The 24827-nt window shown below is 40.3% G+C and overlaps 1 protein-coding gene across 2 annotated transcripts in view; it reads right to left on the reverse strand.

Moving 5' to 3' along the window:
- SYBU (syntabulin) overlaps positions 1-9392 on the reverse strand; it is a 68138-nt gene extending 58746 nt beyond the window's left edge. Inside the window, exons 1-2 of one of the 2 annotated variants that reach the window (XM_081950333.1) lie at positions 9228-9392; positions 87-294 (exon numbers count right to left, since the gene is read on the reverse strand). In XM_081950333.1, the coding sequence (XP_081806459.1) occupies positions 87-294; positions 9228-9254 (235 nt within the window). In that variant the 5' untranslated portion in view covers positions 9255-9392. Of the gene's footprint in view, positions 1-86; positions 298-9227 lie in introns of both variants that reach the window. The other variant, XM_081950332.1, reaches the window with a different exon arrangement.
- Positions 9393-24827: the final 15435 nt, after the last annotated feature.

Here is a 24827-nt window from a genome sequence, read left to right on the forward strand (position 1 = left end):
TACTTTTAACATATGCATACCATTCAATAATGATACTATAAAAACAGCCATATTGTCCTAACTGATGTACATTCTTTCCTTAATACCTGAGCAAAAACTGTTGCTGCTGATTGTCCTGGCAGACCCTCCAGATGAGCTTAAAGGGTTGAATTCTTTGCTTTCCTCTTCAGAAAAGGGGGATTCGGATGCTGGAGACACCTTTTGGTATTGGAAATGTTGCTGGGAGAGATGAGGTCGAAGTACCAGGCGAGGAATCCGGCTTCGGCAAAACTCCTTGTCCTGCATTTTGTGATCCTTCTAAATGGAAAAGAAAGTAGTGTCACTCGTACAGATGATGTTACCTAGCTAGGAACTTCTGCAATCAAACTACAAAGAGCAAACTGCAAAGAGCACCTAGAATTCCATAGTTTATATCAGAGCTACAGATATTCTCTTCTATTGAAAGTTGGATCAGTCCCTACTGTCCCGAAGGTGCTTCTTCAGGAGGCAACTGGACTTTCTTGTTTTTTTTCTTTTGAAGACACTTTGCTTCTCATCCAAGAAGCTTCTTCAGCTCTGACAGGACAGTGTGCAATGGAAGGATCTAAAAGACTTTTAGCTATACAGGTTGGGATGAACACCCTTTGAATGGTGTGGGAATAGGAATGGATTTCCCGAGGAAAAAAATTGCAGACTACAGGAATCAGGAGCACTACTCAGGTGACCCTGGGGACACAGATAAAACTCCAAGTGCTTCAATGACCCTAAAAAGATGCAAATGACCAGCTGTCTGCAAGGAGTATAAATCCTTCTATTCCCCACTATCCTGTCAGAGCTGAAGAAGCTTCTTGGATGAGAAGCAAAAAGTCTTCAAAAGAAAAAAAACAAGAAGTCCACAGTTGCCTCCTGAAAAATCATGACCTGGATGACTGAGAATCTCTACAGACTATCAGTCCCCACTGTTTCCCAGACCCACTTACACCCATGTCCTGACAAATAATCTGATATCAGCGGAATGGCTGTTGTCATCGTATTTTATCTAATGAAAACTTGTGCAATTAGCCCTCCTGTTGAAAAACAGTGAACAATATGGATTGGGGTCAATAAGTGCCTTTTTGCATGCATATAAGTATATTTAGACTACATTCTGAGAACACATGCAAAACTATTGAAACCAGTGATGATGTTCTGCATCGTTGGATGTAGAGAAGGCCTTTGATATGGTGCAGTGGCAACTTTTGAAATAAATCTTGCCTAAGTATGCATTCTCCTCTTACTTTAATTGAATTATTACATTATATTCTATTTCCTTTGCCAGGGGTATTAAAATGGTATTATTTGTTCCTCTAGCAGGATACTTCATAATTTGTAAAATATCTCCTTTATCTTCTGATTTGTAATGCTAAAACAACTGGCCTGTTTTCAAACACAGGAAATATTCAGTACAACAGTATTTGCATTGAATACAAAATAATTCAAATATGTTGTACTGTATTATATCTTACTACGTCTTATTTACAACTACCTACTTTTCTACACCAAAATTTACAGTTTGATAATTTGTCAGATTACAATTAACTGAAGTTCCATATCCTTCTTAGAGACTCTAATATTGCTATAAGTTTATTATAGTTTATTTATTAGTGGATATAAACACATTTTTGATCATATATAAATAGCTATAAATTCTATGGAAAAATATAATACAAAAATGAATATTACTTCTATGTAAAAGTATTCCTAATTTTTTAAAATTGATTGAGAATATATTAAATGGTGGCATTTTTTTACAAAAAGGTCAATCTTCTAGATTTTTAAAACCTATTCTGCAGCCATGATATAATAACCGATTTATTTCTCATTATCAAGGGGAATATACAATGTTGACTTTGCTATGAAATGTAAATGATTAAATTAAAAGAAACATACACTATGGTCATAATTATGAAATTATTGTGTGACTTCTTCAACATTATGGGACAGTTTATCTCTACTTCGCCCTCTCTATTCACCAATCATTCTTATATTAAAGGCTGGAAGGTACATTTGGTGCACACAAACATTTTTGATGGTGTTCTCACTTTGATGATTTTCCAGAGAGCTTTAAAGACCTGGCAGTTTTCCAGGTTGGATGGAATCCCTTCTTGAACATGTTTTTTCTCAATGATTATATACAGAACAGGGGTGTCAAACTGGTGGCTTGGGGGCCGGATGCATCACACACTGGTCACACCCACCCCAGCTCCGCGAAGGGGAAAAACATTGTGATACATCATGTGATGTTTGACACCCATGGTATAGAGGGGCTATAAGTAAAGGTAAAGTTTCCCCTCACACATATGTGCTAGTCATTCCTGACTCTAGGGGGCGGTTCTCATCTCCGTTACAAAGCCAAAGAGCCAGTGCTGTCCAAAGACGTCTCTGTGGTCCTGTGGCCAGCATGAGTAAACACCGAAGGTGCATGGAATGCCATTACCTTCCCAACAAGGATGATCCCTATTTTTCTACTTGCATTTTTACATGCTTTCAAAGATTGGAAGAAGCTGGGACAAGTAACGGGAGCTCAGTCCATTATGCAGCGCTAGGGATTTGAACTGCCGACCTTTTTGATCAACAAGCTCAGCATCTTAACCACTGAGCCACCGGGGCCACCCGGGGCTCAGGGGCTATAACACAACTTATTTATGGTACTTACTTTGTGCAGTGTTTTTAACTATTTACAATTGAGTTGATTTGAAGTTGGGGAGCACCCAAATTTAAATAAATGAATTTGGGACAGAAATGTATTTTTGATCCTTATTCCCAAGATTAACTTGTATTCCTGAAAGATCGCAGTTGGAAAATTATAGTTATGGAAGTTATGATCAGCTAGAGGTATTAATACTTCAGATCAGCTTTTGCCAAAATCTGAATTATGGTAAGTGGCTTTTGAATTGCCTAAAATTAGAATTGGCTTCTGATCTTCAGTTAAACAATATTATTTTTACAATTGTTTCAAAATGTATTGGATAAAATTCCATATTACTATCAATATTTTCTGTGTTTGGATGATGCCATATCTGTATTTTTCATACACAAAAGAGTATTGCAAAGGTGGGCATTAGTTACTTCCAAGAAATCTGAAATAAACAATTGCAATATCCAAATGCAATATAAAAACTGATTCATTGATAATGGTCTTAAAGATTATTTAATGATTCTCATTTATCATTTTTCTTTTAATTTACTGAGACATTCCAGAAAATGTTTAAGAAAGTTTGCAAACAACTTCATTTAATTGGAAGTGTAAACTAAGCATCAATACACTTATTCATATGATCAGTTTTGTCTCATGATAGATCCCATTTTGGTTTAAAAGAATACTTTTAAAAGAAAGTATACCTTTTTAAAAATTTTATCAATGTATGAAGAATTATGGATTTATCAAAAACAGGAGTGAGGGGACAAAGAAGTCCAGTTTTACATGTTGGGAAGCCAATGTTTTTCCAAATTTACTTTTTTGAATAACCAATATGCATTTGCTTTCAGTTTACCAACTTCCTTACTATCAATGTAACTGAATCAATCAATGTACAATCAATAAACAGCGATGTGTTTAAGGATTAGGCTGAATGATTTCCTATATGTATGTCTCCTTTTTTTCCTTCCACTGCTTGTAACAGTGTGTATGTCTTTGTGTTCCCTATCTTCTTTTGTGAATTAATTATTGTAATCATAATTAATTACATTTAAATTAAAAATTAAATTAATGATTTTTATTAAAGCAGTAACTTTATTGTCTTCAAAGAGAAAAAAAGAGAAGTTTGTGTCTCAACAACAGGATGAGGTTTTCCATCTATAGGAGTCACTTTCAATCCTTAAACATTTTCAGACATCTTTGAAATAACAAGAGATGCAGCTAAATCAGCCTTCCCCACAGCGGATTCCTTAGTTCAGTTGATTCTCAATGGTGATAACATGAAGATGTGTGGATTTCGGAGAAGAGAGCTGACGTCGCGACGGCACAACTTGCAATCTTGGTGCTCTGAGATTGCAGTCAATATTTCTGCCACTGGATGGTCCATTCGGACCTAAACCAGTGATTGAGAAGGGCACCTCCTGCTGATCTCAGAGACACTTGCAAAGTCCCTGAAAGATCCAGGAATAGCCTTTTTTTCCAGCGACAGAAACACAGCTAATGAAGCTGCTGAACTTGGGACAGTTCCGGAACGGGAAGAAAGCGGAAAGAGAAAGTGTGTCAAATTGGTGAGGAAATTTTATTATTGGAAAAAGAGACTACCCCCCTCCCCCACAAAAAATTAAGTTAAATTAAAATTGAAGATAGAAGACTGTGAGCAGCTAAATTAATCTATATTAAACTTAGTGTGTTATCCTGTTTCTATTTTTTTTTCACGGATGGAATTTTTGCAAAGGCTCCCTATTTTTTAAACTGAATGGATTAATTCTTTCTTCTTTTTTCACTTTTGCTTACACCTATGGATTAAAATTTATCTTCTTCTTTTTTATAATGCTTGATTGGATTGATTGGATTGTTTTTGATCTCCATTTAAGGTTTTTATTTCTTTCTTAAGCTTGAAATATGAAGAAGATAATAACAAGGATTATAAAGAGGGTTGTAACAACAGGAGGAAAAGCAGTTACACTGCCACTTAGAGGCTGGAGGCTGGATACATTGTTTTTTCTTCTTTCTCTTTGATCACTTGAGATTCAAGGTTCTTTCAGCTTGTTTACTGAGAGTGATAGTAGGAAGAGCACAAGTTGTTTATACAGGTGCGTTTTGGGAGTTCTATCACTAGCTATTAGAGGGAAGACAACATAATAAATGAACCTGTTTGAAGTTTATTAAAATAGCCTTGAATCCTATAATAGTAGTGCCTGCAAAATTGAAAGAATGCCTCAGCAGGAAAATGAAACTGTAACATTGCAAATGATTATGTTTGAAATTCAAAATCTATTAGTTGTGACAGAGAGAATTGAAAAGAGATTGGAGAATATGGAATACAAAACAGAAAAATTTGACGGAGAAACTAAGGATGTTTATCAAATGAAGAAAGTGGAGGACAGTGTTCAAAAGATGGAAGAAAAAATGAGCAAAGAGATAAGAAAACTGTGGATACTGACAACAAAGTGAGTGTGGTTGGTAATGGCAAGAGCAGAATATGGAAAGGGGAGATAGATTGGAACTCTACCCCAGAATTCAAAGCATAGAAGAAGAAAAGAAAGAAAAATTGACAGCGATAAGGAGAGAAATCTTAACAGAAGCACCAGCGATAACCAAAGATAAGCTGATGAAAAGAAAAGATGCTGGGTTTCAAGCTTTTATGAGATACAAAAGGAACAACATGTTGCAAAGAGAAGTTTATACAAGATTTATTAAGAAGGTAATTACCGTGTTTCCTTGAAAATACGACAGGGTCTCATTTTCTTTTGCCCCATGAAATATGGCCTTGGGCTAATTATCAGGGAGGGCTTATTGTTTTGGGGTTGCTGGGCAGCTGCTCCATTGGGAGCAGACTCCCAAAGAGCCGGGCACAGTCTCAGGGGTGAAGCAGCCATGAGGTAACCATGCTCACGAGCAGCCACCCGGCAAATCCCCTCTCCAGCCGGGCAGAATGCCATTCAGGGGGTTTATTTTCGGGGGTGGGCTTATATTTTTGCCCACGTGAAAAATGTGGCAAGGCATTAATTTTGGGACAGGTTGTATTTTTGGGGAAACACAGTAGAACATTAATGCTACAAATGGCAAGAGATATAAGACTGCACTATTACTGGAAAGATACAGGTTGATGCAATGAAAATGTATAATAAATACTAAGCTAAATTTAGTTCACTAGTAGTATGTATAAAATGAAGTGGCAATAGCTATAGTTAAACAATGATTAATAATGATAACAATACATATAGATATATTAGTTTGATAATATGAAATTTTATATAAATTTTATATGGAGAATATGAGAGGAAGTTTAAAAGCTTTATCTAGACTATGTCATAAAGATGTATTGCAATTGGATGATTTTAGAACGAGTTAATAGAATGTTTTCATATAATCCTATTCTAGATTTTGAATATTATATATAAAAGGAGGTAAAAACAATTATAGTCAAATTAAGGCTGAGATATAATAATCGTGATATAGATGAATATAGGTGAATGCGATATGCGATTTGATATGAAAAGCAGGTGATGACTATGGAAGAGATGCATGGAAATACTGTAACCAACTGACACACTTTCTACAATTTGTAATGGAAGATGGGTTTTTTATGTTTGTTTGTCTTTGTTCAAAAATAAATGAAAATTGTTTAAATAATAATAATAATAATAATAATTTTTTAAAAAGATGTGCAGATTTCAACTCCCAGAATTCCCCAACCAGCATGTTGATCCCGAGTCCCTTTTTGGGAGAGGGGGCGGTTTAGAAATCCAAGAAATAAATAAATGTGTTTGCTGGAGTTGTTCCATACATCTTCAAGGTGTCATGGTTGAGAAACACTGTCTTATCAAATAGCATTCAGACAGAGGTCCAACTCTGACAAACACACCTGAGGAGCATCATATTGTCAGGTGTATTAGATGTTCCCATGAGAGATTAAGGCTAGAAACAAAATGCTTTCATAATCTATCATAGCAATCTCATAGGTAAATCTTGGAGCTAAGTTTGACTCCTGTTGACACATCCAAGCTGTTTTCTCCATAGCAGTACAGAAGTAGTCTCCAACTTTTGCCAAAAGCACCAAAAACTGGTCCAATGACTGTGGGATTACTGTGCTTGATTGGCCTCTCCATTCTTCCTCCATACTCTGGGTCCTTGGTTTCCAAATGAGATGCAAAAGTTGCTCTCATCAGAAAAGAGGACTTTGGACCACTGAGCAACAGGACTTTGGACCACTGTGCTTCATTAAAACTAGGGTCAGCGCAGCTGTCTACCAGGAGATTTTGGAGCACTTCGTGTTTCCTTCTACAGACGAGCTTTATGGGGATGCTGACTTCATTTTCCAGCTGCCCACACTGCCAAAAGCACCAAACCTGGTTCAATGACTGTGGGATTACTGTGCTTGATTGGCCAGCAAACTCGCCTGACCTGAACCCCATAGAGAATCTAGGGGGCATTGCCAAGAGAAAGATGAGAGACATGAGACCAAACAATGCAGAAGAGCTGAAGGCCATTATTGGAGCATCCTGGTCTTCCATAACACCTCAGCAGTGCCATAGGCTGATAGCTTCCATGCCAGGCCGCATTGAGGCAGTAATTGCTGCAAAAGAGGCCCAAACCAAGTACTGAGTGCATATGCATGCTTATACTTTTCAGAGGTCTGATGTTCTTCTATGTACAATCCTTGTTTTATTGATTGCATGTAATATTCTAATTTTCTGAGATGGTGGATTTGGGGTTTTCATGAGCTGTATGCCATAATCATCACAATTATGACAAATCACGGCTTGAGCTATCTTGCTTTGCATGTAATGAGTCTTATCTCATATATTAGTTTCACCTTTTAAGTTGCATTACTGAAATAAATGAACTTTTGCACAATATTCTAATTTTTCGAGTTTCACCTGTATATTAATTGGTCTTGACTTTGTTTTCTTTTGAAGGGAATCTGTTTAGAAATGAACCAGCAATTGGCTAGAGAAAGCAAGCTAGAAAAGAAAGTAGGGAGAAGATAAAGCGCCAAGACAACACTCTATAAAATGGAAAGGGGGGGGAAGAAGGAGAAAACAGAAAAGAAAATATTAAATATATAAGTATATATTCAAGAGTGAGATATAAAGGGGGGGAGGAACATAACTAGGGTAGACTAGCGAAAGTAAGGGAATAAGAAATGATACTAAATTATATTTGGCTGGCGGAAATACCATCCCAAGGAAACATAAACTGAGTTTTGAAATGTACACCAACAATAATAGAAAAAGAAAGGGAGAGAGGAGGAGAGAATGAAAGGAAGATGGGGGGGGAGAAGAAAGAGGTAAGGAGAGGAGGATGGAAGAGAGAGAAAGAGAAGGAAAGAGGGTAGGAAGGGAAAGAGGAAGAACAGGAGTAGGAGAAACGTAAGGGAAGAAGGAAGGAGAAGGAGAGGAGGAAGGAAGAAAGTAGAGAAGGGAGGGAGGGAGGAAAAAAAGAGAAAACAAGGAGGTGTTTTAAAAAAGGAGGAAGGGATGGTAAATAAAGCAACCCAAATTGTACATTATGACTTACTAAATGAAATAATAAATGTATGAGAATGATAAATGTAAAGAAGAATAACAATTATGTGAATGTATACTTAAAATGGTATGTAAGAAATTTTTTAAAAATTCTTTGAAAAAAAGAAATGAACCCCAATGTCAGAGATGCAAAGAAGGAAGATACATTCATCTTAAAAAAAAAGAAACTGTTCCCCGAATAGGAGACTCAGAGGCCCAGCTTCCCCCGGGGGAGGAACAGTAATGAATTTATTATGCTAGGCATCATTTGGAAGCGGGGCTCAAAACACAATTATCTCTTCCCGACCACTCTGGTTTCCCGGAATCCCAAAAGATTCGGCCACACCGGGAAAGGGGTGGGAGACACTCCAGCTTGGAGCTGATGTAATACGGTTGAGCTTCATTCTCTGCTCCCCTTCCTCCCACCCCAAGTACCTTTCTGAGCTTTGGGCTGACGTTATTTATTTTTGAGCTTGATCCCACCCACCCATTCGAGAGAAAGATCCGCAGCAGAGGCAGAGGCACAGAAAATGATGTCAGGCTCCTTATTGAGGGGTGGGGGCGTTCGTGTGAAGGATGCATACCTTCAGCTGGGGAGGGAACAGGCTCAGCTTCTATCCCCACATAAGGGGGCAGAAGATCCGCAGCCCCCTCCTCTCCCCATCCCAAATAATCCATCCATCCATCCATCCATCCATCCATCCATCCATCCATCCATCCATCCATCCATCCCATGCAGTCTCCCATCGAGGAGCGAGGGGCTGGCAAACACGGGATCGAGGGTAACAAGAGTGGTCCCCCTCCCCGGCATTTAACGCCGCTTCCCAAAGGGCATTTTTGCGTGGACGGAGGCTGGGCGGGGTGTGTGTGTGAGAGAGATGAAGCCGAGATCTCTTCTGCCTAGAATCCACGCGTCTGCCCGCTCCAAAGAACGTGTGTACGCGTGTGCCTCTGGGCTCGAGTGGGTATGTAGGTATACAGGCGGGAGGGTTGGAAACCAGATCTGGCTACACCTGGTTTTCTCCCTCCCTGCAATACTCCCCCCCCCATCGCCGTCTCACCTTGCAGCTCTCCTTGAGGGGCCCCATCTCGCCTGGCCTCGGCGGTGACAGCCAGCCGGGCTGCTGGCGCGCAGGAGAGCGAGGAAAGAAACCGGGTCGCTGCCAATGCTGCAGCCGCTCCCAGCTGCCCGAACCCGTGCTTGGCGCTGCGCAGCCCCAGCTCCGGCCAGCCCCCGCCTTCGCCGTCCCCTCGCCCCGCCCTGACACGTGGAGAGTCCGACTCCGCCGCCGCCGCGGCTGGCTGTCGGCTTGCGTGGGGCGGTGGGCTGATGCTGCCTCCGCCGAGGCTCCGGGGATAGCTGCCGCCGGTGGGGAGAGAGAGAGATGAGAGACAGAGAGATGAGGTGGGGCGGGAGTCGTGCCGGTCTCCTATTGACGCGGCGCCGTTTGAGATTAAAAAAAAGGGGGGGGGAGGGCTGCGCAGTGAACGGGGAAGGTTTTAGGGGGGCTCCTCGGTCTGGGAAAGCGCTCCGCTTGCGTTAGCCCTGAAGAAACGGGCGCCAGGTTGCAGAGCGGCTGCCTCTAATTTTTCTTTCCTTCCCGACCGCCCCCTCCCCCCCAATTTAATTTCTTGGTTGCCCCTCCCCACTTGTAGCTGGCTTCCCGTGGCTTCTCGGCAGGTGAGGGGGGGAGCGGGAGAAATCGCTTAAGGCAGGTAGTCCTCGACCTATAACAGTTCATTTAGTGACTGTTCGAAATTACAACAGCACAGAAACAAGGGACTTATGACCGTCCCCCCCCCCCCCCACTTGTCACACTTCAAACATTGCAGCATTCATTCCTGTGATCCTGTGATCAAAATTTAGATGTTTAGCAACTGGTTGGTATTTATGACGGTTGAGGTCTCCCAGGGTCATGTCATCGGCGTTTGTGACTTTCTGACAAGCAAAGTCAATGAGGAAACCAGACTCACTTAAGGACTGTGCTACTAACGACTGCAATGATGAATTTAACAGCTATGGCAAAAAATGTCTTAAAATTCATTTAACCAGGGTCTTGCTTAGGAACAGAAGCATTGAGCCCTATGGTCATAAGGTGAGGACTACTTGTAAGATACACATTAAAAAGAGGCAAGGCGGATTGTGACTGCTCTCCAGAACTCTTTGACAATCCCCCACCCAGGGATGAAATTCAGCAGGTTCTGACAGATTCTGGAGAACCCGTAGCAGAAATTTTGAGTAGTTCGGAAAACCGGCAAATACAACTTCTGGCTGGCCCCAGAGTGGGGAGGGAATGGAGATTTTACAGTCTCCTTCCCCCAGGACAGGGGAGAGAATGGGGATTTCGCAGTATCCTTCCCCTGCCACACCCACCAAGCCATGCCACGCCCACCAAGCCATGCCAGAGAACAGGTAGTAAAAAAAATTGAATTCCACCACTGTCCCCATCCCACCCCTGGAAGTTACTCCTGTGTGTCTGGGATGGGAATCTAAGTAAGGTAAAGCTTGATTAACCCTTCAAGAGGAGAGCCCAGCCTGCAAGCTTCACTGGGAAAATATAGATTATAGCTAGAAGGAGATATGGGCTAAGTCTGGCAGGATAACGGCAGAGTTGTGTCCATGGTAATCTTACTATTAAAGGGTGCTTACTTATATATTTAATTCGTGGGTGCTATTGGATTGTGGGTGCAGTTACACAGCATTGTTCATCAGGAAAGTTGCAAATACAGGGGTATGAACACTTACTTACGCAATTGTCGCCTGGTGCGCCAATTGCGCCCCCTACTGGACCGGAGTGCCCTGCGCACGGTCACTCATGCGCTGGTGACGTCTCGCCTGGACTACTGCAATGCCCTCTACATGGGGCTTCCCTTGGGACGCATCCGGAGACTGCAGCTAGTTCAGAACGCAGCCGCGCGGGTTATTATGGGAAGTACCCGTTACTCCCACGTAACACCTCTCCTGCGCGAGCTGCACTGGCTACCTGTAGCCTTTCGGGTGCGTTTCAAGGTATTGATCACCATCTTTAAAGCGCTCCATGGCAGAGGACCTAGTTATCTGCAGGATCGCATCCTACCACACACGTCCCTGCGACCTATCCGCTCACACAGGGAGGGGCTCCTCCTGGTGCCGTCTGCTAGGCAATGCCAGCGGGCGACACCTAGGAGCAGATCCTTCTCTGTGATGGGCCCAACCCTCTGGAATGACCTCCCCCCAGACATCCGAACTACCACCGACCTCCGTTCCTTCCGGCAAAAGTTAAAGACTCACCTATTTCAATCAGCTGGCCTGGCACTTTCTTAGTTTTACCTCCCGGGATTTATTTATTTTAATTGGGTTTGGGGTTTTATAGGCTTTTAACGTATTATATTTATTATTCTATTACAGTCTCACAACCTCCTTCACCAGTATTAATTTAATTGTTTATGTATATATTTTACAACGTATTTTAGTGACTGTACACCGCCCCGAGTCCTCTCCGGGAGAGGGGGCGGTCTATAAGTGTGAATAATAAATAAATAAATAAATAAATTACTTGGATCTTGCTTCGTCAAAAGCTCTCCTCCATTAAAACAGACCCTCATTTTCCAGGCTTTTCATGTAAGCCTGGAAAAAAAAATGCTGCTTTAAGAAACCCATTCAACTAAATGGATGAGATCCTTGATCATATTTTTCAACCTCATGCAAAAGCTAAAAAGAGCTGGACTCTTTTAATGAATAGCAAAGAACTGCTAAATGTGGTTGGAAACACTTCTTACCAATCATTTTTGAACACTGCCCATCCTTATTTGGGATGAATATCTTATTGGGTAATTAACATTGGCTTGATTGTTAGTATTTAGCAGCGAAGAGTATGTATAACAGGCCGTAACTGCTTGTCTCTAGTACCCTCTAATGGCTGTTCCAGAAATGTGGCTTTCCTTCCTTGAGGAATAATATAGGCTTTTGCAAGAGCTGAGTTATGGGGCCCCAATTTATTTATTTTTCTTTTATTTATCCAGTTTCTATAGCTTCCTAACTCAGCCAATCGACTCTGGGTGGCTTGCAATTCTAAAATTCTAAACATTAAAACAACGAAGACATCTACAAAATAAATAACTATAAACATCAGCTGGGAAAATCCAAATAATCGGACCCTAAACACATTCTGAGCCCCAGGCCTGGCTACATAGCCAGGTTTTTAAAGCATTGTGAAAAGACAACAGAATTGAGATCCTTCTAAATTCTAAGGGGAAAATATTTAACAAATATTTTCAATATATTTGAAAATATATATTTAACAAATATGGCTACAGCAAAAAAGCCCATTTTCTAGTTCCTAGTAGCCAGTTGACACTTCTTGGATGACAGCTTTTGCAGCATGCCCAATCTGTTGGATCAGACTGGATAGGTAGAAACTCTTGGAAAAAGATGATACTTTGGGTAATCCAGTATGTAGCCATGTACACTTTATTCAATTTCAATTTCAATTTATTTGATTTGTTAGCCGCTCCCTCTCCACAAGGGACTCGGGGCGGCGTACAATAAAAAAGCACATATATATATACATATACACATACACGAAGGAGGTAACAATCATTAAATACATCAAATAATAATAATAAAATTAGCAATTAAAATACCCCAGTTTAAAATTACGGATTTAAAAAGACTGTCAGGAGGAATAAGATGGAACTATGGTTGAGCCAGGCCGGATAATTGAAAAAGGTGGGTCTTGAGTTTTGAACGGAAGGAGCGGAGATCGGAGGTAATCCTAATGTCGAGGGGGAGGTCATTCCAAAGGGCTGGGCCCATCACAGAGAAGGCCCTAATTATTGGCTTCTCTTGATGCCTTTTCATCTTGTTTATGCATATGTACACTATGACCCATATGCGCCAAAGACAAATTCCTTGTGTATGTCCAATAACACTTGGCCAATAAATAATTTCTATTCTATTCCATTCCATACCATTCTATGACTGAGCATAAGAGATTTGAGAGAGGTATTTGGTACAGGCTTGCATAGGAAGAAACCCAGTTAAAACAAAACATTTGATTCCACAAGGAAACCTTCAACCTTCTCTTGGTCTTGTAACTGTAGTGGGAGATAAGAAAAACCTGAGCAAATGAACCCATTTCCCCAGCTTGAATAATTTAGGTGCCTATCAAATTTTTAAAATCTTTTCTCATGTAGTTTGTGCTGACAAGTGAAGTAGCTTGCTTCAATGAGTGTGTCATATTGCCATTCCATCTCTTCCTCGGTATCATTTATTTATTTAGACTTGTATCAGGAGCTCTTTCTGTAGCCCTCAGAGGTTCTCAGAGAACTTTGAAAGGTTTATGTACAGTTTGTGTATGAACTTTATGACAAGAAATGGCCAGATGCCCATTTGGTGCCAGCTATTTAGGAAGCCAAACCTACCGACTGACTTACATATGTATGTATTTATTTATTTATTATTTGTATCCCATGTCAAGGGGTCTGGGGCTCCCTGCTCAACTATTACAGATTTCGATGAAATTTGGTGTGAACCTGCACACATGTCCCCAATGAACATTGGTAAAGTGTTACGTTTGCCGATGCAATACTTGTGGAGGTATAGTCATTTGTTTGACCCCATGTCACATCCTCTACACAGTATGACTCTGAAGTTTCAACAACTTTGAGACATAATATCTCCGGCAATATTTGGTTGAGAGAAACAAAACCTGGCTATCTTGTACAACTTCTTGTGCTCTGTTAAACAAAATAATACAAACGTTTTCACGAGCAATCTCCATCTAGATAAGTTGGAGCAAAGTTGGCCGAAAATGGCTGCAGCTTGAAAAAAAGGTTAAAGTTTGGCTTTTTATATCTTTGGAAGAAAAGGTATGAGAAATGTGAAACTTTGTGCCTAATAAGGTAGCAACACAAGGTTTTCAAATATAAAATTTCATTCTCCTACTGCTTTCCAATAGTTCACAAATTGAGTGTAAAGTTGACGGTTTTTGTAAAAATGCCAAAAAATAGGATATTTTCAGCTTGCTTTTACAAAAAAAAAAAAAAAAAAGACCTCTTGGAAACTCAATTAAATCCTTTTCATTAGAAAGAGCATGTTTCAAACCCCATTAAAAAGTAAGGTTGGTGTTCATCGCTGATGTATAAAGCCCTAAAAATAGGGACAAAGTTGAGAATTTGATATGGCAACATCACATGCATTCTATTATTGTTTCGTCTTGTTTGTTTTATATAGCCATCATTACTGCTATTATATTGCATTGGTCCGTGGTGACATTGTCACTACCAGTTCAGGTACTTGACCCAGAAAACCCATCGCCATAGAGGTCTCACCCAATAGCCATGCAATACCAGCCACAGGTGAATTTCTTGGTTCAGGATCCCAAGCCTGTAGTTTGGTTTCTTCCTCGAGGTTCCGAAGCCTTGTATGGGTATCTGTCTGGTTCCCAAGCTGACAATTGGGGAGCTTATCCCAGGTTCCCAAGCCAAAGCCCATACTGTTTGTTCTGCCAAATTCCAATGCTTATTTATTGAATTTACACGCCACGTTCTTTAGCATCGCTTCTGGGAATTGATACTGTTGACCTGACAATGTAACTGAAGGTGCTGGAAGCATGCAAATAAGATATGGTTCTGGAACCCAACAAACATCTTGTCTTTCAGGCCAATAAAATGAATGAGCAGGGCCTCATGGATGCATAAATGTTACCAATGCATCATTTTGTTCGATCAAAATTTGCACGATGGAAAAGTAATTTTGTGACCACATCCTTCAGTCTCTAAAGCAAAAGAAAGGTGAAATAAGATTATGAGAACAGTAACAATTTCATGTAGTGACTGCTCTGTTTAATGGGCAACTTACCAGTCCCAATTGTGTTCAGTAAATGAGGATTACCTATAGAAACAATATTTGATTTGTGTGGTTTCCAAAATTTTGCGCCTGGATTTTCTGAAATAGGCATATATTTCCATTTTACCCCTTTCTTTTTTTTTTGGGAGAACAGAATTGTTCCCTTTTCTTTGGCAGCCTGCTATCTGTTCACACTTTTCTTCCTTCTGCTGCTTCTGCAAGTGCTAATTTTATCTGACAACTTCAAGCCAAATGCCCTTGATTAATTAAAAACAACGAGAAATGATGCCTTTTCAAATATCTTCTGGAAAATGCAGAGGTCTGTTAAAGGCATTATTAGTACAAACAAAGAGAAATGTTAGGGCTTCTTGTCTGGGTTTAAACAGTGTTACACAAACTGATGCCCTCCAGATATTTTGAGGCCTTAAGAGTCACCAGGGATGCGGTGGCTCAGTGGCTAAGACAGTGACTTTGTCGATCAGAAAGGTTGGCAGTTCGGTGGTTTGAATCCCTAGCGCCGCATAATGGAGTGAGCTCCCGTTATTTCTCCCAGCTTCTTCCAACCTAGCAGTTCAAAAGCATGTAAAAATGCAAGTAGAAAAATAGAAACCACCTTTGGTGAGAAGGTAATAGCGTTCCGTGCGCCTTTGGCGTTTAGTCATGCCGGGCACATGATCACGGAGACGTCTTTGGACAGCGCTGGCTCTTTGGCTTTGAAACAGAGGTGAGCACCGCCCCCTAGAGTCGGGAACAGCTAGCACATATGTGGGAGGGAGACCTTTATCTTTTTAAGAGTCCCCAGTGGCCTACATTTAATCCACACGGGGGGAAAGTGTCCAAAATGTGTACAGTTTTCTTTTTTAAAAAAGACAGGTCAGTGCTAAACAAACAGCAGATGCAGTTCGGATCCAGATTTAGTCTGTTTCACACTGACTCATTAAATCAACACACGCTGACCTGAATTTGTGGGATTTATTCACCTTTTGGCATTTCAGTACCAAGGACAGGGTAGAAAGCTCTCTAAGCAACATAAATCAGTCACTACAATTCTGTTCAACAGCTTCCGGTTATGTTGAAACTGACTAATCGGAATGCTTGTCAACATTCAGCTATACATTTAAGGTGATTCATGTCCACAAAACCAGTGTATAATTAAGCAGTACATTAAAAACATCAATTAGCCCAGATTCAAATAGCACAAACAAGAGCACTTGAAATCTGAAAGGAATAGTTGCAATACATGATACCAAAAAAATATTATAAAAAGAGTGAGGGTTGATTTAACCCAAGTTCTGAATGGGAATTAAATGCCTCTGTGACAATCTTTTTGCCAGTTACCTGCCTCCGTCCCAAAAGCAGATTACTTAGCTAGTAGAGTTGGGGAAAAATAATAATGGAAGAAAACATGCTGAAACAGTAAGTATATAAAGCAGTATAGACTGAATATATAACACTAAATTCAACAAGAATAGTGAGCGTCCTGGGGCTCTCTAACTAAAAATGATCTACAATTCCCAGCACATTATAATTTGTGGTGCTAGTCTACTGGAATTTGAAGCTCAGCAGTATATGGAGACTCATATATTGCTAAGTACGCTGTACAAGATTGATATTAAATTTGTGTCATCCACTTCACTGCACATCCATATGGATATATTTTCAGATCATCAGCAATTCTCAGTGGCAAAAAGAAATCCAAAGAAATTGAGAATGGTATATATATTTGTTTTCGTAGATTTTCATGGGTGTAGGTATGCTGGTCTTTTTGTATTCAGGTCCTTTCCCGTGTAAGATTGAGATTGTCTTGGCAACGTTTCAGCGAGGTTTCACTCGCCATCTTCAGGCTGGGTTTTGGGATTAAAGTGTGATCGGAGCTGCCGTCTTTGTATAAATCTTGGTGGGGGTGTGTGGAGTGCTGGCTTTGTTTCAGTAAGTGGAATGATTGGTTGTGTGGTTGTATCATGATTGGTAGGTTGGTATTGATTGGTGCTGGCTATGTGTCTATTGTTGTTTTGTGTTGTAGCGGCCTGGGTGGTGGGTGGGGCTCGTTTGTTGACTAGGGCTGGTTTCCAGATGTCTGGAAGGCGGGAGGTATCGTCACATTTATTCATGATTTGGGGATGTTTCTCTATTTTGATAGCTTCCATAATTATTCTCTTGTTGAGGTGTTCTGTTTTGGAGATTAACTTGGTTCCTTCAAAATTAATTTCATGTCCTGTAGCTTTAAGGTATTGGAAAGGGAGGATTTTTTTTCTTTTTTTCTTACTGTGTTCTTGTGTTCTGCAATGCGTGCATTTATTCTCCTGTTCGTTTGTCCTATGTATGTTGCAGGGCAGATTTTGCATGGTATTTCGTAGACTCCTTGGTTTTCTAGCTGGATTTTGTCTTTGGGGATTCTTAAGATGTTGGCTATTTTTTGGTCAGTTCTGAAGGCTGTCTTGATATTGTGTTTGTGGAGAATTTTGCTGATTTTATCTGTGGTGCCTTTGATGTAAGGGAGGAGGGCGATGCCGTTGTCCTGTTCTGTGTCTTGGTTTTTGGGGGGAGTCTCCCTTTGGATTAGGTTGGTAATTGTTTTTCTTTGGAATCCACTGGAGATTAATACGTTTGTGAGAATTACACACTCTCAAGACAATTGCCAAGACAATCTCAATCTTACACGGGAAAAGGCCTGAATACAACTAGACCAGCATACCTACACCCGTGAAAATCTGGCATACAGCAAGTCTCTACATTTTTACAGTGGAAATTTTTGTGATCATCTGCTTTCCAAGATATTTGGGTTAAAGTTGAGGCCATATGCATATAAAATGTTCCTTTTCCTTTTTTTATGTCAGTATCCTTTTTTCCTCTAATAAAGAGTCACTTAGAGTTTACAGCACTGTCAGCCACAATTGTGGCTTATCTATTCATTTCCCTGCCTGACCACGATGTAAATGATCTGGTTGAGACATGGAATAAAGGAATATCTGAGACAGACTATGACTTTGTAAATCTGAAATGGACGAAACCGAAGAGAAAGATGATTCTGTTCTTGCATCCTTTTTGCTCTGTTGCCATGGTGAATAGCATTTGCTGCTACCAAGCTTTTTTGTGAAACTGTTTGAGCTCATATGAAAATGGCTATAAGATCAGCCTAAAAGACTGAGCAGTGAGAAGATCACACTTTTTATCCAAGTCATTTTTCAGGGTTGAATGTCAGGTTGGTTGAAGGGATATCCCATTTTGGCTGGGGAATACTTGTTGAATCTTCAAATTTCTGAAAAGTGTTATTCATGCAGTACCAGGTTGGTCACTCCTACTGGTTCAGGTAGAAGACTCTCACTGCACATCTCTAATCTCCATTTCTGTTTCTTTATATGTAATACTCATATATGTTTTGGGCGTAGGAAGCTCAAGAAACAAGAGCCACTGGGATTTCTGCCAAGACCTAAGTTTCTAGGAGGATGACGTCTTGAATTTCAAAGCCTCATCTTCGCTTATCTGAAAAGCTAAACACGCTCAGAATTGGTTATTAACTGGATGGGAAACCACTCAGCAATCCCAGATTAGTACACATAGTCCTCGATTTCCAACTGTTATTGAGGACAGAATTATGATCATAAGTCATGCTAGTCATTAAACAGACCATCACCCAAGTGCCAGTATCTCAGGGGCTGCCACAAAGAAGAAGGAGTCACGCAATGGTGGGTTCTGGATTCCGTTCCAACTGGTATGGTTGGAATGGGCCTGGCGTCGCCCACATGGATGCAGGCGGCGTGCAAATGCGTTGTAGCTGCCAGTGATGCTTCCGCAAGCCTCTGCGACGCTCCAGCTGCTTGGCGGAGTGTCGAGCAGGCGCTGTACGTGCCATGCTGTGTTACCTCCTCCAGGTATATGTATGTGTATGTGTTTATTTGTATTTGTATATGTATTTTATATGTATATTGTATGTATTTTATTGTACGCCGCCCCGAGTCCGTTTGGAGAGGGTGCGGCTAACAAATTAAATTTCAATTTCAATTTCAATGCCTGTGCGCAGAAGTGCCAAAGGCTTTAAAGGATAGATAAGGAGCTTGGGCGGGCGGGTGGGCCCTCCGGAGCACCGTACCGGAACAGTACCCGGTGCTCCGGGCAAGCTCTGGTACGCCCATACCGGGGCGTACCGCCTGCAACCCACCACTGGAGTCAAGCTATTCTCCAAAGCACTTGAGGTTCAGGACAAGAAGCAATGGGTGGAAACTAATCAAGGAGAGAAGCAACTAGAACTAAGGAGAAATGTCCTGATAGAACAATTAATTAGTGGAACAACTTGCCTCCAGAATAATAACTTCCAACACTGGAAATCTTTAAGAAGATGTTGGATATCCATTTGTCTGAAGTGGTGTAGGGTTTCCTGCCTAAGCAGGGGGCTGGACTAGAAGACATACAAGGTCCCTTCCAACTCTGTTATTCTATTCTGTTTCATTTTATTCTGATTGCACCCAATTTTACAACAGTTGTTAAGTGAGCCAGTTGTCCATGATGGGTGTTTTGTTTTTTGCTGGAAACTGGAAGTAAACACTGGTTTCTCACAGAAGAACATCTTAAATCGTGATCCAGTAACTGCAGGATACTGCAAAAATCCATAAATGCCCAAAATGCAATCATGACTGGAGTGTGTGTGTGTGTGTGTGTGTGTGTGTGTGTGTGTGTGTGTGTGTGTTGGAATTTTGAATCCAAGTAGCCATGGGGAAGTCGCTCATAACTTTGAACATTCGCTAAGTGACTAGTTGTAAGTCGAGCACTACCTAAAGCTGATTTAGGAAATTTAAAAAAAAATGAATCTCAGAAAAAGGCAGTGGCAAACCAATTCCGTACTACTGTCAAAGGAAACTGAAGTGCTGTCTGAGCTTAAGTTCAGAGAACGTTTCCTTTTTATTTATTGCCCAGTACTTACAACATGTTCTCATCCCATCCTAATAAAGATGAACTGGGCTCCAGAAACCATCTGCCATTCATAAGAAACTACCTGGTTCATTTAAAAAGCACAAAGCAGAGCCATTTTTCATTCATACAGCTGCATCACCCTGCTACCCTATTGGCTACATCCAGGCTCCTATGAAATTATCTCCAGAACGTATGAAAAATCACATTTGGTGCAGCTTCCATTGCATTTTGCTCCTGGCAACAGCAGTGCTCTGGGTGACGTAAAACAGCCTGCCCTGAATTGGTGATGAAGGGAAGCAGACAATACTTAAGATGCATGCTTAGAAACGAAATGAAATCCAGACTAGCAAGATGATTGCACACTGACCCTATTCTGTCAATATTTGAGTACATTTACTATGGCTGAGGGGACATAATGGAGCCCAACTGGGGAAAAAAAAACCTTGAAGTGTCTTTTATCCTAAAGAATGGGTCTCCTATATATGCAGGTTGAGATTGAATGATTCTTGTTAGCTTTAATTATGGCTCCACAAATAAAATATGCTTGATTTACCATGCCTAAAGGTAAAAGATTCCCCTCGCACATAGGTGCTAGTCGTTCCTGACTCTAGGGGGCGGTGCTCATCTTTGTTTCAAAGCTGAAGAACTAGCGCTGTCTGAAGATGTCTCTGTGGTCATGTGGCTGGCATGACTAAATGCCGAAGGCGCATGGAACGCTGTTACCTTCCCACCAGAGGTGGTCCCTATTTTTTCTACTTGAATTTTTACATGCTTTCGAGCTGCTAGCTGGGACAAGTAACGGGAGCTCACTCCGTTACGTGGCGCTAGGGATTTGAACTGCCAAACTGCTGACCTTTCTGATCAACAAAGTAGGCATTTTAGCCACTGAGCCACCACATCCTTCCCTCCCTCCATACATAATATATGTATACATGCATGCATCAAAGGGTGGAAGTTTAGTAAGAACCTGCAAACTAGACCTGATAATGACGTTCAGGATGGGTTAGGTTGAAATGTTAATCATCATCATACCATCATAATCTTACTTGAAAGTTGTCTTTTGCCCTGATTCTCAGCATTTTTGTGATCTATAAAGTTGCCTCTTCTACGAGGCTGTGAATAACAACAATTTACTATTGACTCTATTGTTAAATGTCAACTGTATTTCTAACTTTTTGTATTGCGGTTGCATTTTTAACTTTTCTTAGACAATTGTTTATTAGAATATCGTAGAGAAGAATACTGTAAAATAATAAATAAAAATTAGAATTATATAATTACATGCTCTGGTCTGATTGATTGTTACATTCAAACATAAACATGTTTCTTGCAAAAAGGGTGAAACTTTGTGAGATTTGAGAAACTATTTATGTATTAAATTTATTTATTAACTGTATGGGCTGCCCATCTTATTACAGGGTAATTGCATAAGGCTTTGGGAGTTGCAAATTCTTATGAGTTTTTCCTATTGTCCCAAATATTATGGGATTTTCACATCATTACCCCAAATCTTATGCTTTTAATTAAAATAAGGCTTTACAAATGACCCCCTGAATTGTAATGGTGGCTTCACAGATCCTTATGTACAACTATCAAAAAAAGGATAGGCAAATAGAAACAAACTAAATTTGGATATTATTTAAATTGTTATCAAAGGTATCATTCCTTTTAACAGAAAAGGTTCAAATAGGTGTAGACATGAGGTCTACACGACCTAGCTACTTGTGGGATCGCATCCTACCGCACATATCCCTGCGACCAATCCGCTCTCACAGGGAGGGACTCCTCCTGGTGCCGTCCACCAAGCAATGCCAACGGGCGGCACCTAGGAGTAGAGCCTTCTCTGTGATGGGCCCAACCCTCTGGAATGACCTCCCCCCCGACATTAGAACTACCACCGACTTCCGCTCCTTCCGTCAAAAACTAAAGACTCACCTGTTTCGACTAGCCGGCTTGGCCCATCCATAGTTTTACCTCACCTCCTGCCAGATATTTTTAGTTGGGTTAATTTTAACTTTTTGGGGTATTTTTTAGGGGTTATTTTTAATATGGTTTTAATTGCTTTACTTTAAGATACAGTCTTTTAACCTCCTCATTTAATTTAAGGATTTGTGTATTTATATTTATTCCTATGTATTTGTGTTTTAATTTGACTGTACACCGCCCCGAGTCCCTTTCGGGAGAGGGGGCGGTCTAGAAATCTAAATAAAAGTAAAGTAAAGTAAGTAAAGGTTGGGGGGGTGAAGTCAAAGCAGCAAAATTGAAACCCCATCCATTTTTTAAAAAATTAATACCCTATTTCCCTGAAAATAAGACCTCCCCAGATAATAAGCCCAATCAGGCTTTTGAGCGCATGCGCTAAAATAAGCCCTCCCCGAAAATAAGCTCTCCCTGAAAATATTGCAACACAGCAGCAGCCATGAGGTGACCACGCTCTCCACCTCCTGCAACTCAAAGGTAATAAGACCTCCCCAAAAATAGGGCCAAGCACTTACTTCAGGGGTCCAAAGAAAATAAGACCCTGTCTAATTTTGGGGGAAACACGGTATTAAGTCTGCAACTTTAAATAATGTGGAGGAAGCCGCCACAGATGGTCCTCAACACATGATGACTATTGAGCCAAAAAATTATGTTGCTCGTTGAGAAATTTCTGAAGAGAGTCTTGCCCCATTTTACAACTTTTCTTGATTTAGTGAACCACTTGCAGTTGTACAACTAGTGACAAATTAGTTGTGAAGTGAATCTGGCTTCCCCACTGACATTGCTTGTCAGAAGGTTGCAAAGGGGGATCACAGGACCCCGGGAAACTCTAACCGCCATAAATATGAACCAGTTGTCAAGCATCCGAATGTAAATCACAGGATCATAAAGATGGTGCAATGGTCATAAGTGTGGGGGAGAAAAATCACGAGTCACCTTTTTCAGTGCCGTTGTAACTTCAAACGGTCATTAAGCGAACTGTTGTAAATCGAGGACTACCTGTACGGAATCTGAAAAGTTCTGTGAAATCCCTGATAAAATGAATCGTATGTAACATACTGATTAAATATAGAATTCATAATTCTTGTAATGGGACACACAATGAACGCAATACTTTATGTGTGTGTGTGTGTGTGTGTGTGTATTTGTGTTAGTGTTACAAGCCCTGGTATGCCTAAATATGGGAGGAAGGTTTATTTATTTATTTATTTATTTATTTATTTATTTATTTATTTATTTATTTATTTATCAATCAGTACAAATACAACATATATATATATATATATATATATATATATATATATATATATATACATACATACATACATACATACATACATACATACATACATATATATATATATATATATACACACACACACACACACACACATAACCATATACAATAATTTTACAGCGTTCTCTATCGACTTTCCTTCTTAGCTTTTATAGTTCTCCCTTCTGCATTGCCTTCCTCTCACTATAACCTTGTCCTATAATTTAACAAACATAGTATTAACACTTATAATAGTATTCATTATTTACATCCACATATTTGTATTCTCTATTTTCTGTCTTGGCTTCCGTTTTCTAGCCACTTGTACATTTTATGAACACAGCACTTAATAATAATAAAAAAGTTTAAGGCATTTTGCTTACACGCCAGTGATGGCATCATCTCATTATATTAATCTTTTAGTAGGAATATTCCTAAATTGGCCATAAGATGGAGTGTGAATAACATTAAAGCCCATTGCCCACCTGCTTGTTCCTGAGTAATAAACATAACAGCAAAACTGAAGTCATCCTGAAATGAAGCTTGATTAGGGTTTAAGTACACATTCAGGCGGAACCATTCCACTTTTCCTATTAGTAACAGATGATTCTTATGATTAGAGATCTGTTATATGTTTCTGAGCAGAGCAGGGTAGTTCAAATTTTAATTTATAGAAGTTTGTTTATCTATATATACAGTATATAAATGGGTATTTGTGTGTGTGTGTGCGTGCGCGCCTGGAGAAATTTCAACCAAACTTGGTACACAGATGACTTACTCTCTGGAGACAAATACTGTGGGGGTAAGACACCCCTGACTCCCCTCAGGGTGTGCGTTCTGTTACGATGCAGCCTGTTGTGTCTTAAAATGGCTTCTGTACTTTCGTAAAATGGCTTCTACCGTACAGCACAATGGAGTTGCCATGGTAATGGCTTCACAATACTCCACAAGAGGGCTCCCTCTGGTAAGGGGGAAAATCCAACATTAGAAATTACGTTTGGTCCGGACATTTTCTCTTCTAAATAAATACCCGGGCAACGCTGGGTTGTCAGCACTAGTTAATTAAATAAATTTATATGATTGGCCAACTTGCTTATGGTGAGTCTGGGAACCTTACAAGGATTAAACTCCAAATACAAAACTCAATACATCCCCACCCCTCTGGTGACAACATTGAAGCAAACCACTTGATGGGATCCATATCAACCTGGGATCACCAGACCCACTGGCAAATCCATGTCTTCAGGTCATTTCAGAAGAATATCAAGGTTGGAGAACTTTATGAGGATGAAGTTCCATAAGGAGGGAGCCACCCCAAAAAATGGCCCTTCTTGGTCCTACTTGGATAATATATCCTGCTTTCCCAATCTGGTGAGTTGGGTAGATGTATTTGGGAAAATACATTCATACATGTATTTGGGAAAATATGATTCTTCAAATTATCTGGTCCCAAAGCCATGTAGGGCTTTAAAGGTGATAAGCAGCACCTGGAAGCAAGTCGGCAACCAGTGCAGCTTTCATAAATGATGTGAAATCTGTGCAAATGAAGACATGTTCAGAACTATGCAGGATTTTTAACCAACCAGAGCATCTAGATGTATTTCAAGGGCAGACCCACGTACAGCACATTACAATGGCCAAGATAGAAAGTAAGTAGAATATGGGTGA

Source organism: Natrix helvetica, assembly GCF_964273705.1.
Source record: "Natrix helvetica genome assembly, chromosome: 4".
Classification (NCBI taxonomy): Eukaryota; Metazoa; Chordata; class Lepidosauria; order Squamata; family Natricidae; genus Natrix; species Natrix helvetica.